This window comes from Daucus carota, chromosome 1 (assembly GCF_001625215.2).
Source record: "Daucus carota subsp. sativus chromosome 1, DH1 v3.0, whole genome shotgun sequence".
In the NCBI taxonomy this organism is placed as follows: Eukaryota; Viridiplantae; Streptophyta; class Magnoliopsida; order Apiales; family Apiaceae; genus Daucus; species Daucus carota.
Genome location: NC_030381.2, coordinates 46,228,996 through 46,244,141, shown reverse-complemented (window position 1 = coordinate 46,244,141; position 15,146 = coordinate 46,228,996). Strand labels below are relative to the sequence as shown.

General features: G+C 31.1%; 2 protein-coding genes across 2 annotated transcripts; one reads left to right on the top strand and one right to left on the bottom strand.

The window, feature by feature from the left end:
- Positions 1-40: 40 nt before the first annotated feature.
- Positions 41-1,162, bottom strand: LOC108223411 (F-box/kelch-repeat protein At1g57790-like). Its single transcript, XM_017397671.2, has one exon. The coding sequence runs from the start codon at positions 1,160-1,162 to the stop codon at positions 41-43; it is 1,122 nt and encodes a 373-aa protein (XP_017253160.2).
- A 3,077-nt stretch (positions 1,163-4,239) lies between these two features.
- LOC108206338 (bZIP transcription factor 11) lies at positions 4,240-5,355 on the top strand. The gene has a single exon (XM_017376604.2). It carries the CDS (start codon positions 4,689-4,691, stop codon positions 5,199-5,201), a length of 513 nt encoding a protein of 170 aa, XP_017232093.1. The 5' UTR covers positions 4,240-4,688; the 3' UTR covers positions 5,202-5,355.
- The last annotated feature ends 9,791 nt before the right edge of the window (positions 5,356-15,146 follow it).

The following is a 15,146-nucleotide window of genomic DNA, read 5'->3' as shown; positions in this document are numbered from 1 at the left end:
CGACCGCTGTATGGTCATCTTAGCTCTCTTGGGTGGTACATTATTTCAACAAGAGATCAGGAGGTTCAACCCACACTGAACGCGATCCAGAATAATCGAGACCATCCCAGTTTCTAAGTCCGGATGAAGTCGATTCCAACAGCTCACCATTCTCAAAGGAATAAACACGGCAGGTTCCATTTTGTTGGTAATATATCTTGTTTGAGGACACCCCATAATAATTTATGGAATCTGCATAAACAGAACAGTCGCTAATGAACAAAGAACTAACCCCTAAACTTTTCAGAGGAACCCAACGTTTATGCGACCAATCATAGCTTGTAAGAATATATTTGCGAACTTTTGAGTGATGATACAAAATCATGAGCTCCCCATTCAACGCGAAGAATTTTAGCAAATGACAATTTTTCCTGCAATCAGTTGGAAACTGAAAAGAGTCAAATTTCAATTCCCCGGAAGCAATGTCATAGGATGCAAGTTTTTGATTGTAACAGAGTATATAAAAAACTCCTCGAATGAACACAGCACCCTGACTCCGTTGAAGACTGGAAAATTCTCCCAGATTAAATTCAGTAGTAGTCCACTGTGTATCACCGTGGCGAAAAATACCAACAGTCCAACGTTGAGAATTAGCAACATGAAGAGCTAAAAAGACACAATCTCGAGAATAAGGGTAAGTGGAAACAGCTTTTAAAAATTCAGAATTTGATACTGAGGGGTGGTGAAACTGAGGGAGTCTAATGGTTCTTCGGGTAGGAACCGAGACTAATAAGAAATTGGTGCTAGTATGATCAATATGATGCAGAGAAAATAACAAGCATCCATGGAGATAAACAAGTGGTGCAGCCATTTGAATAGTGGATGGGTCAAAAAACTCATCCAGATGAATAGTTTGAGTAATAAGTGGTTGGTCCAGATTAAGGGGTTCATAGAGGCGGTATGTGATTCTGTCAAGCTTCTCTCGATACAGCAACAAACACCATGGCAATACATCACCGGCTCTTTTTGCGTGCTCAGCCGCTAGCCAGGTCTTGCAAACAGCACTGAATCGAGCATGATCCGCCCAGTAAAGCCTCTTCTTTATTTCTCCCAACAAATCCGGATCAAGATCTGCCCACGAACAATGGTTCATACTTTTAGTTAGGGTTTTGCTCTTCTTCATCTCCTCTTTATCTTTTGTGCACTAAATGTAAACTGATCCGATCTAGATCGGATGTATCTAAATTCACATCGTAATTCATTTAATTTTATTGGATCAGATCGGATTAAGAGTCAGAAATTTTACAAGTAAATCCATATCCGGTCTATTCGGATCGTGGATAATCGAATCATAGATCCGATCCACTAAAATTTATGAAATATATTTTTGCATCGTGGACAATGTATTAGCCTTCCACAAACAAAAATATTGATATTTTTTAGTTTTATTAATTCTTGAATTTTAACTTAACAAGCGCAACAAAGAAATAATAAAACAGTAAAGTAAAGGTTGCAACTTCATGTTATTAACAAAAATGCAACTGAAAAACTTTGTTAGTTTTTCCTATAAAACCTCCAACATGAAATGTATCAAGTAAATAGAAAAATAATAAATAAGTTGCTTGATACTTCTGGAGGAAACAAATTATGATCCGCTCCTTTATTTACAAGGATTAAAATCAATAAATATGTCCTAAAATCACGTGATTGAGGAGGTGTTAATCCACGACAAAGTGAAAGGGTTTAGCCCCCTTATGTTTATTCTATATTATTATTCTCACTCTGCACAAAAAAAGAATGATAATTTTTTTTTTTTGACAAATATGGCTTATAGCCTCACAAGTGAGTATCTGTTCTCAGAAATCCCGGGGTGAGCCAGGGTCGAACCCAGGACCTGGGACGATAGAGGATAAGATCCTAACCACTGAGCTATCCACCCGTGCTAAAAAAAGAGTGATTATTAGATTAACTAGATAGCAAGCAAATATGATAGATATATAATATAATATAATATAAGATAATATAATATACTCCCTCCATCTCATATTATATGTCTCGTTTTGACTATTGAAAAGTCAAGTTTACTAAATTTTGACCACAAATTATACATACTATCTAATTTAAGAAGATTAAAAAATTATTTTATTAGAAAATATATCTAATCCCCTTCAATATCCATTTTTCAGATTTATAAATAATTAATAAATTTTCTTTAATTAATGGTCAAAATTTGGTCAAATTGACTCCTCGATAGTCACAACTGGACACATAATATGAGATGGAGGGAGCAGTATAATATAATATAATATATAGCTAAGTGTGGATCAGATCGGATCATTACCAGATTGGATTTGACCATATCCATATACATTTTTTATCGGACTGGATCATTATCGAATCGGATTGTTAGCAAATCATATTTTTTAAACAAGTGTCCATATCCATTTATTTAAGGATCAAAACTCATCCCAAAAAGATTTTATCAAACAAAGAATCTTAAAAGACAGAAATCCATAACCGGAGAGAAGTATTATTGAAAAACATGAACAAAGCAAAGAAAATAACTGATTTGGGGCTTTCCACCGGTGAAAACCGAGGGAAGCCCCTCACGGCGACTAGGAACAAGGAAGAGGTTGAGAGGTTTTTTTTTACGGTTTTGAGGGGGACTTAAAAATAAAAAAAGGTAAATTTCGTGTAAATTTTGATTAGAAAGAACCCCCTTGTATTCAAAAAAAATGGTCAATTAAACATATCACCTTAATTATTGTATCATTTAGTATAAATTTTTGTACCCAAATTTGTGCATATAACACTACTCTATTAAAAATATAAAATAGCTGCTAGTGATTTAGGACATTGTTTTTAATGTATGAAATTTAATAACATGCGTTATAATTGCCTCTTATTATTAAAATAATAATATTTTTGAATTATTACTAGAGGGAAGGATGAGATTGAGAGGAGAGATATGTGTTGAAATGGTGGGAATCTAATTTTGTAATGATAAAATTAGTTTAGGACGTGCATAGTGCTCCCTTAAAAATAGGACACATATCGAATATGCTAGTGTTTTAAGAGCGAGTCCACAATATCTTAGTTCATTCCTCAAATTAATTATAAAATGCTGGATCCTAATAACTGAAGTCATCATTAGCTATTCTCATCTCCAACAATATTTCTTATATTCATTCCTTGTGTCATATTTTATTATTAAAAGGTATCATGATTATAAAAAGTGGAAAAAGTTTTTTTTCCCTAATATATATCATAAAACGGAAAATGATAGCTATCCCAAAAAGTGTTTCAAAATCAGTTGGTAATGTATGATTGGTTACACTCACACTAATAATGATACACGTTATATGCACATAAATCACCCAATTAAAAATCATGTATCCGCAACCTCATTTGGTAAAACAAATTTGGAAACAAAATTTGGATACTTAACCCTACTCTTGTGAAATAAGAGTTAGGAGAAAAAAGAGATCAGCTAAAGACCGGAAATAAAAAGAAGATATTACTAAGATACTAGTGGAGTGAATCTTTCCCTAAATTTCTTGTATTTTAGTTTACGATTTCAAATATTCATAATTGAAGACGAACGTGATTTAAGTTCACCGATTGAAGTGGATCAATTCAAAGTGTCGGACCCAGAAATTGAGACGATTCTGATCGATGAGAATCTCATGATATAACGTCTCCAACAACACGTCTGGGTAGCATGTGAGCGACACGGTTGATCGATGAGAATCTCATAATATAACATCTCCAACGACACCTCTGGTAGCATGTGAGCGACACAATTGGCATGCCTTTTTACATGGCAAAGAGTTACATGAGACCTGAGGCTTATATCTTACATTTAAGTTTAGGATATCAGTATATCAAATTTTTTTTAATAGAAGTAAGAAAAAAGTGAAATTGAAAATTACTACTTGAGCATTCGGTAATGTTAGCGGTAAGTGATTGCAATGTTGCAACACAGCTGGATCTAGACAGTTGTGGAAGTTTGTGTATTTCACCCCACATGTCCCATCACTCCCTACCCAGGCATCCCCACACCTGACTTTTTCTCTTTTTATACTCGCATTTCAATTTTTATACGCAGACGTCGAGAGATTCCAAACCCCCTTTATTCTAACTTTATTTCTCTGTTTATAATATCTTTATTCTGCTTTTTCTGATTTTCTCGATTTCATTATTTCAACTTTTTACTTCTCTCTCCTTCCTTACCACAGATGTTTGGCTATAAAATAACCCTCAGACTACTTCACAAAGTCCCTTCCTCCTCTCCTCTCATTTCTCTCATTTCTCACTTTAGCCTCTTGTAAGTTTCTTGAAATTTGTTTCAAGAAAACATAGGATTTGGACTTGATCCGATCCAAGACCCTTCAAATTATAAGCTTTGTTGTTTTTCCAAAAAAATCTTGATGCTAAATCAATATTTGTTGATGTATGAAATTGATGTCTCAAATTCTTAGTGAACTATTTTTGTGTGGGTTTATGATCAATTCTGTATACAAGCGCAGGACTCATCTGGTTTCATCTTTCTCAGTTGTCTTCCTCTACTGGCTCTACTTTGTTTCATAGCTCCAAATTAATTTATAAGCATTAATAATATTAATATTATTATATATTTCTACATATATCTACAAATAATCTAAATCATTATATTTAACTATCTGGGTATTTTTATTTTTCAATAAACCATGACTTCCTCTAGTGGAACAGCAACAACAACTTCCTCAGGGTCATCTCTGCTTCAGAACTCAGGCTCTGAGAAAGATCTGCAGGTACTAATGGATGAGAGGAAAAGAAAGCGCATGATATCGAACCGTGAATCAGCAAGAAGATCAAGAATGAGGAAGCAGAAGCATTTGGATGATCTGATGGCTCAGCTCAACCAGCTCAAAACAGAAAATGAGCATATCATGACAAGTATGAGTGTCACTACTCAACATTTCCTCAACATAGAGTCTGAGAACTCAGTCTTGGCAGCCCAAGTGGCTGAGCTTTCAAACAGACTGCAGTCACTCAATGAGATCATCAGCTTCATGGATGCAAGGAATGCAAATCTTGGGAGTGTTCAAGACCATGCTTACAGTGTTTTTGGTGATGAGCCATCTTGTGATAACATGTTCATCAACATGAACATGCCAATGAATTATTTGTATGCAAACCAGCATCCTATAATGGCATCTGCAGATGGGTTACAGTACTGATCTCAACATGGACCATCAGGTTGCTATGGAGAGGATAATTATAATTTAAAATAATTTGTATGAGAGTAATTTGGTGTTGAGCAATAAGTAGTGAGATATGGGGTTCTTGTAAATGGGCTTCTTTTTCTCAATTATTATGGGTGTTCAAGAGTTACTGGACTGTGATATTTGATCTTACTGCTTAGTGATTATATAAGTCTTTTTCTTGAAATTTACCTTTTATATACTTAATTATTATAGATTTTGTTTAAAATGAAATATAAATTTATGTAGAATAAAATTTTAAAATAAAAATATGTCCCCGGAACAAGTTATGATTTTGAACTATTCAAATTCTGATTTATAGGGTATAATTCACTTAGACGCGTGAACCTAGTTCTCTCTTAGGATTTCTATTTTCTTTTCTAACAATATTCTATCTCTTAAATCACCAAACTTTTAAATATATTTATCCAAATTATTTAACGTATAGATTACTTATTTAAATAATAAATAATAACCTACTTAACACTTTTAATTGATCGCTTATATAATTAGTGATTTTATTTTTTGAGTTCAGTTAAACAATCCTTATATTTTTTAATATTTTATGCACAGTTAAAAACTTAAAAGACTTTGATTATATAATTAAATATATTTATATAAAAATCTCAACTAAACTTTTTAATCATAATCAAAATATATTAAAAAAATGCGTTTTGAACATTTAAAAGTCTTTAAAGGAGTTACTGCACTATTACGTATATGCATGTCTATTTCAATTCGTGAAAATGTACTCAAAACTCAGACATCACATGAACTTATCATTAAATAAAGTAAAACAAAGTGATTTCGAGTACACATTACAGAATACAGACTACCAAAAGCCAGTGGTTTTATAAGAAGTTGGTTTCTGACATAATTTAAGCAGCCACGAGTGTCCCATATTATTTTATGGACGTTGTTCAGGGTTTTTGACATGTTCTCACGTTGTGACTTGTGAGCCAGTACCGAAGAATTTTTTTTTTAAACAAAACCTCTTTGCATCCATCTAGCTTGAATTAGGCATGGAAGTTAAAATTTAAATATAATTATTGGAAAAGTAACAAAAATATTAATAAATAAAACGGAAGACAAGATTACACACATACACACACAGATATATATGATATCCGACTCTAATATTGTTAATATTTCAAATTTTTATAAATATAATATAATAATTTTCATATGATAACAAATAATATATATTTTTCATACAGGTTTCTAAAGCAAATATAATATGAGGAGATTGGCTAAAAGTAAAACTAATGTTCCATTAGAATTCAGATTTCTTAAATGATCCTTACCATCTATATCTGTAATATATTCTATTTTTAACTAAATATTTTATATGATGGGAACTACTACAACATAAAAATCTGAAATGTCCTTTATACTGTATTTTTTCTTGAGCACATCTTATCTCAAGACTCCAATATTTGAAAATATATTCTTTGATTTTTAGAATCTACAATATAATCTTGATTATAAATTATCTTCCTAGCATAATGTGATTTGAGGAGAACCAATCACACTTAATATGATATCTGAGTTTAGTCTCACTGAAAAATTCGAGATCGACTCCTACAATCCAACATAATTATATCTCAAAATGGAACTCAAAAAATTCTCAAAGATGGTCATGAATGATTGTTGTCAACAATTCATATGCCAAAAACAGAAAATATATATTTAAAATAGTGTCTAAATCGTCAATGAGTTGATGGCCGCTACATGCATATAAAATATGATGTTAATCTCTTTAGGCTATAGAAGTTGAGCAAATAGTGATAAGTTGAGAGCTTAAAATGTATATTTGAGTAAATTTGAATTATTAATGACATGCGATTCATTAAAAATATGATAATAAAAATGACTAATGGGTAACTTATAAGTAATTTTTATCATAAGAAAAATCTAAAAAGGTACCTCAAATAATTTCTAACTTTAAATTAGTTTCTGACTTATTTCTGAATTTAAAATAATTTTTGATCATTACATAAATAAAAATTTTTCAGTTTAAAATTAAAAATAACTTAAAATCTGGATTTCAAACATAGACAAATGGGATCTATCTCTTTTGAACTGATTGGAGTTTAATTGTAATATAAGGTCGACGATCTATATTAATATTCTCATGAATAGGGACTCCGAGACTTGAGTGAAGGCCAAATGAGGTCTTCCTTTAATTAGTGACCGTGAAAGCGATAAATGTCACTTGCATCGAACTTTTACTGCACAAGAAGGTTAAAGAGCTAAAGCCAGATGTAGACTTGTAAAGGAATCATAATTATCACGACTATTAGGTGAACTGAATCTATGTTCTTCTAGAATTGCTCATTAAGTAAAAGTATATAGATTCATTGTAAATATAATTATTTGTTTAATAAAGATTTTTAGTCAATTGAAGCGTAATCAATAAATCATAAAATATTTTTACAAACTTAAATAGAGTCTGATAAATTTATTTATTTTTAAAAAAATTAAAGTCGGTCAATAATAAAAAAACGAGTGTTTGATTGGTGATAATACTTACATATTTAAGTTACGAGTATATTTTAGTACAAAATGACGTTTTCCATTTCTGAGATCTGAAATAATACTACGGAGTTTTGAAAGTAATTCATAATTATGTTTTAAATTTTTTGGACCCGTCGATTTCACGGTTTTCCGTTATCAATCATTAGGGTTATTTGGTTCGGGGTTTGTGGAATCAGGTATAGAGTTTGTTTAATTCAAATCCATACTCCCGGTGTTTGGTTGAGAAATACAAAGTAGGTGTTTGGCGGGGCTTAAAAAAGCCCCGCTTCTGGACTTTTAAGTTATAAGCACTTATTCGTACCGTTTGTGTAAAAAGTCGAGAAGCACTTATAAAAAGCTATGATTCCTAGCTTTTGTTTCATGACTTCTACTTTTTTCCCAAACACTTTAATCACTTATAAGTCTTAACTAACTTATAACTTCTACTTCACTTTTTTATTTTAAGCAAGAAGCACTTATTTTAAGCTCGCCCAAACGGCCCCAAAATCTAAAACTCATACCATAAATCTCAGCATATAGGTTTTTGATACCAAGCGGGGAGGGGGTGGGTATAAGATGGAGGTCTGAAATACATTTATTTTTTATTTTTTGTCTCTTTTTAAGTAATGAAATATTAATGTTTGATACTAAATTAAATCAATGGTGCAAAAATATATGACAATAATAATTTTATTAATATTTTTAATTAATATATATTAATAACTTATTTTTTTATAAAAATTGTATATATTAATTCCAGCACTCAACTAAACACATGATATCAGATATGATACCACAAACCCATACCAGCTTAACACAATTCCTCATTTCAACACCATACCACTCCTCGAAACAAACGACCCCTAAACGACCCTTTAGTGGTACACAAATCAGATCTAATCGGTTGAGTTATCGATTCGAGATTAATTGCGGATAGGAGATTAACGGGAAGGATTAATAGGAACAAAAATTGTATATATTTTAATATTAAAATATTATTTAATACTTAATTTCGATTATAACAATTATTTATTAACAAATATATATTTACTATATCACAAGTTCTTAAATTGTTCATAATTAAAGTAATATAGTATTTTAATTTTAACAAATTATTATATATACTTCGGTTAAGAAAAAATTATAAGCATTAATTGAATTTCAAATTCGAATCAGCCGATTACAACATCGAAGATTAATCGGTTAAATCCGAGATTCTTAGAGCACCAGATACAACACAAAATTGGAATTGTCTTCTGAAAAGAGTTCTAAATATACACGTCTCATCTTTTTGTTGATTAATTTCTAGTCAATCTCGGATGACGTCCGTATCTTCGTTATAGACAGCCCCAGAGGCCAGGGGCCCAGTACTAAACAAGAGGAAATGCGATGAATATTCTCTCGAGGTCAGGTAAAAAAAATCTTACTGGTGATCTTGATTTCTTGATTGTGAGATGCATGGAGTGACCTGTTGATGAAGACAAATCTTTTCTAATCAAACCGGCTAATACTATAATTGGAAAATGGATTTAGTCGTCAAACTTATTATATTTAAAAATTACCACTAAAATTAATATTTTTAATCAATGATATTAGGTTCAATTTTTTTTTAAATCATTAACATTGGGTTTGAATTTGATTATTAACATTATGTTATTTTCTGTAACATTATTAAAATATAATGGTAGTCCTGGTGATCCGACATATTTCTATATATTTATATATAGGACTCCGTATATCTGCGATTAGTTTACATGGGAGGACGAATGATATAAATTAAACCAAAAGATAAATAAATTTAAGAAGGATGTTGAAGTGAACTAGTTGATTGAAACTTTAATACTTGAAAAATAATACCTTACAGAGGACAATTATCGAAGATAAAATTTTTCCTCTCAAATGATTTCTTTATTATAAAAATTGTATAAGTTGAAAGTTATTAAGATTGAGAAAGATAAAATTTGAGAGGGATCTGTCGATTGAAATTTTAATACCGCAAAATGGTGCATTGCATTATTAAACTAGACTTTATATTATTAGGAAGGATGAATTGTTTAAAGTCATTGATTCCGAAATTGATGACTTCATGAGTTTTAATCACAATTTTTCTCAATTTTAATATTTTTAACGACTCATTTTAAACTATTAATGCTATATATAAGATATAAACATACATCACATTATCAAAATTAATATAATACAAATAATCAAATATAAACCTAATGTTAGTGAAATTAAAAAATCCGGACCTAACATTGGTGAGTACAAGAAAAGAATTATAACTGAGTGATAGATTTCTAAACACACAATAGGTTTGCTGGTGAAAAAATTTATCTTTTTATATTATAATATCCTTTCTATCCAGCTAATTTCTTTACGTTATTACTTAGACGTGTATCGTAAATCTTTTACTCTCTCCGTCTCAAATTAATTGTCTTGTTTGACTTTTTCATGGTCAATTTGACTCGACTTTGACTGAAAAATTTGTATATTAAGGGACTGGTATTGTATTATGACTTTTAATGACAAATTTTGAGAGGATGACTTTAATGGATTTTATAGACTTTTAATGACTCTTGTTAAATTCTTAAGATTTCAAAAAAAAAATAATGACTTCTAAGACAATGACTTTTAAAAACTTTAACAGACTTTTTTTTATACAAATTCATGACTTTCAAATACTTTAATAGATTTTTATTAAAATCATAAATAGCCTCTCTAATAAAAATCATATTACAAATTCATGACTTTCAAATACTTTTTTATTAAATATTATAAAATCATATTTTTAAATTCGATTAATTCACAATATATTTTTAAAATTAATCTAATAATTTTAAAATATTAAATATTATTAATAATCCGATTAACACTTAAATATTATAAATTACGATGGAAAAACATGCAACTCAACATATTTGTAACAAATAATTATCATTTTTTACAACTATGTTGCTTTTAGTGTTTATAGCTTGCAACTTTGAGTTTGTTACTGCATGTTCAGGGTTCTGGTGATTATCAATTATGTGTGTGCACAGTGGCGGAACCGGGGTACAAACTAACTGGGTTAACTCAAGTATAGCTGATTTTTTTGATATCAGCCAGGATTTAAAATGATTTTCTTACTAATTTTTAACAAAAATATATAGAATTTGAAAAACAAAATTCTAGTGACGGGCCGGAGCCTTGAAAGATGATAAGCCCCTGTTCTATAAGTCAATTCTGTGTAACAGACGAGACTTGAGACTACAGCCAGTTTTTATGTACAGAGGAGTTGAGCAACTGATGTAGCATGCTTGCCGTCCTTTTAGGCATAATTGTGATCATTTCCTAGTTGAATTGAAGAGACTTTTCGCAGAGGATGAATCCAGGTAGGAGCGACTGGTTAATTGAGGGAAGATAAAATCATGTCAAATCTTGACAATAATGGCTTGACAATTTTCTGAAAAAATATATACATTTTTCCATAGAAAGTCATTAAAAGTCTATCAATTATGTTTTTCCACCCAAGTCATTGATATATTGAATAACAACTGACTTTTAATAACTCTTTAAAAGTTGTAATTCAATACCACAAACTTTGAAAGACTTTTTAAAAATCCTGATACAATACATCTTTACTTTCAAAGAGTATTTAAAAGTTTTAATTGAATACACCTAAACTTTAAAAGTCAATAAAAGTTATTAAAAATCATGATCCAATACCACCCTGTAAATAACAAATTTTTTATGGTGCGCCCATGAGCACACAATAGTCACTAACTCTCATGAGAATATTAACTTTTGATTGGTAGATGGATATTAAATGTTGATGGCCCCCTGCATTCACACCAATTCTACCAATCAAATTAATTTATTTTCATGAGAGTTGGTGCTTAGCATGTGCCTATGGGCACACACTAAAAAAACCGATTAAATAATCGAATAAAATTTTGAAAATTATATCATTGAAAAGATTATCAAATCTATTTTAAAATATATTTTTTAGTTCCGTAAAACTGTAAAAGAATAATTTTTAATTTTTAGTCAAAATTGGGTCAATTTGACCGCCAAAAAGTCATACAGGACAATTAGTTTGGGACGGAGGGAGTAATAAATACCCCCTCTGTTTTTTATATGACGCTTGACTTTTTGCACACATCTCAATGTGCTTTGACCGGACACTTAAATATTATTTTTTAAATTTTCTTTCTTTGAATTAAACTATCTTTTACCTACTTTTATTCAAAAAATGAAAATTTAAAAAATAATACTTTTAAGGTCCCGGTCAAAGCACATTGAGATTTGTGAAAAAGAAGCGTCATATAAAAAAACAGAGGGAGTATAGTTCTATCACTATAAATAATCTAGCGGGACAAAGTGATACTTCCTCTGTCCCATTTAATTGTATACGTTTCTTTTCAACTGCACGGTACGCATTTCAATGTTCTTATAAAATATAGTTCTGTAACTTATATTTGAGATTTTCTTTTTCTGAATAAAAATATAACACCTAAATTTTAATTCAGAAAAAGAAAAATTTAAAAATAAATTACACAACTACACTTTACAGGAGCATTAAAGTCCGTGCGGCGTCCCCGTCCCCTAATGTATACTACTCAGGGGACGGAGGGAGTAATATGCAGTTAATTGGGTGTTGTGCCTGCGCCATGTATTGGACTGTAGGTTGACGAAAATAATTTTTAAATTTCTCGAATATTTTTTCGAATAGAAAAGTAAAGGACTAGGCGACCAATGGATGGTTCATTATATATTTTCTTCTAAGGGTACGTTTTCATGGACCACACAATATATCACGGGAAAACAAAGTGATGAAATCCCTTGTCAAGCTTCTTTGTTTATGAAACTGATGAGAATATGTGCTTAGGAGAATTGTTTCGACAGAGTGAGAGCATGTGGCCAACCACGCAAACTATTTGAGTGGTTCACATGACTTGAGCAAAAAGTGGAGCTCAATTTCTTGTTTTGTTTTGTATTTTAGTAGGTCATTACAGTTATTTAATATGAAAATTGATTGGTATAAAGTAATAATGAATGATGTAGGAGGACATTATAAATACTTTGATGCACCTTTCTAAAGAGAGTAGTAGTATTGTGTGTGTGATGACAAAATGCTTAAATTTAGAATATTTGTCTTACTAGGTGAACATTGATGGTCGGTCTAAATTGCTGTATTAAAATGGGAGCAGTAGGCAAAGCTTGTTTAAGAGACGGAGAAAAGAAGAGATGATTGATTCTATGCTTCTTCATGTTGTATTCCTTAGTTGGTGGTGAAGACTGATGATGAGGCTACTTTAAAGTTCTTAATAATCTTATCTCCACCACAAATGGGAAATAGGGGATGGATCACTTAAGTTATATATTGTCGCTGCCTCTGGTGGTCTAGGAGACAAGGAAATCCTTTTTATTCCTCGTTTGTTCAAAAATTACATTCCGCTTGTTTTTAAATGCAAGAAATTGGCAAGTCGGTACACCCAAGCGGCTTGATTTTTGGTTTTTGGTTGTTTGAGACTTGACTTAACAGTTATCTTGATTCTGTTAAATATAGACATGTAAAAGGAGACGGAGGTTTAGTAGGTAGATATTTGATCTCGCCCATCTTTATGATTCAAGATAGGCAGAAAATGTATTGTATTAAAGAACACTAAAAATATTTGCATGAATTTGGCCACAACAGAAGTAGATATCTCTCACTCTCAAGTCTCAACCAAGTAAATTTGTCCCACACTGAGTTGAGTTTCAAGGAATCTATAAAGTCACAACTGCTTTCACAAACCATCCACTTGATAACTCTGTGTTAGGCTTCTGTAACTTTCTTCAAACGGTGCGTATACATATATATAATAATAAAGATATGGTAAAAATAATCTGCAAGTCATTGTCCACTGAGGTTAAGGTACAGATGATGAACATATGCAAGATATAACATTTGAGTCATTATCAGATGATGTTATATATCACTGCTCAAGTGCAGTAAAATAAACTACTTTGTTTGAGATGTGATAGCAATGTGAACATAATGGGAGCAAAGCAATCGAGTTGAAACCTTACAACACATATATGGTCAGGTGTCAGAGGCGACTTACAAAGCTGAAAAAAAAGATGATCATCCCGTGTAATGGGATACCTCACTTCTTTTTAGCTTGGACTCCCATTTGTTAGCCAAAGAATTTAAATCCCCCCAATCCAAGCAAAGATCCCTGACTTCTGAGGATAGATTGGTCAGAATCACTATGCCTAAGTTTAAATTGTGTGACATGATAAAGAAAATAGATACTACTGCAATTATTGCCTACCCGATGATTAATCGCTAGAAGATAGTCTTATCGGCCGAAGTTTAGACATATTAATAATTTAACGTAACAATTGCAAGTTTGGAAGTAATGACTGTTTGGACAAGAAATGAATCCTCTGCTTGCATGATATTTGTTGAAATAAAACCGTTACGAAAGCAGATATACGTCTTTGTCCGAAAAGATACCGTATCCAGTGATGGTTCCAAGCTTCTAGCTAGAACTACAACGTTATGTTTTGAGGAAACAAGCATTTACAATCAGAAAATTACAAAATTTCCCCATCTATATATTATCACTCAGCTGTCCCATTTTCAGGTGAGCGCGCAGAGCTGAAATGACATGAAAATATGAAATCATGCAGACCGGTACTTTTCCCCCTCTTGTTCGTGAGCTCTCATTACAATGTGATTCAGCACCAGCATCTAGCTAGATTGTTTGACGATCGACCCCTTGCACAGTTGTTAATTTCACTGCAACAACAAATGTTAAACACCGACCTCTCTTATGAGTGTGCTCTTTTTGTTTCTTTTTGACAAAATTATCAGTGTGCTCTTAATGAAGTTTAATTATGTTTAGATATGATCTTTTAGTTCAGTTGCTGTATGGCCTGCCGTTCACTTAATTTATAATATATTTTAATGAATCATTTTGTTTTAATTAAATTATATTTAAACATTTTCATCATACCAAATTATTTTGGATCAATTTTCATTTAATTTTTTAAGGTGTTTAATTATTGAAAATTTATTCAATATAAATTATATTAATTCAAACATATTTATTATCAATTAGAAATATATATTATTTTAATAGAATTATATTTTAAAATAAATAATAAATGTATGTGATAAAATTAATATATTACAATTACCAGTACATGACTACATGATAGTGATTATGAAGTATGAACTACTTTAGTTCACCAAAACCCAAATTTGAAAAACACACATCCGATATTACAAATCATTGTAAGCTCATGAGAACTGAGAAGTGTCTCAGAAGAATTGGTCGAGGACATCCTCAAATCCAGTTTACATAGCATATCTTAAATTTCTTACATTTCGAATAAAGTAACTTTTTAGGGGGTGTATTCGATTGAAATTTTAAT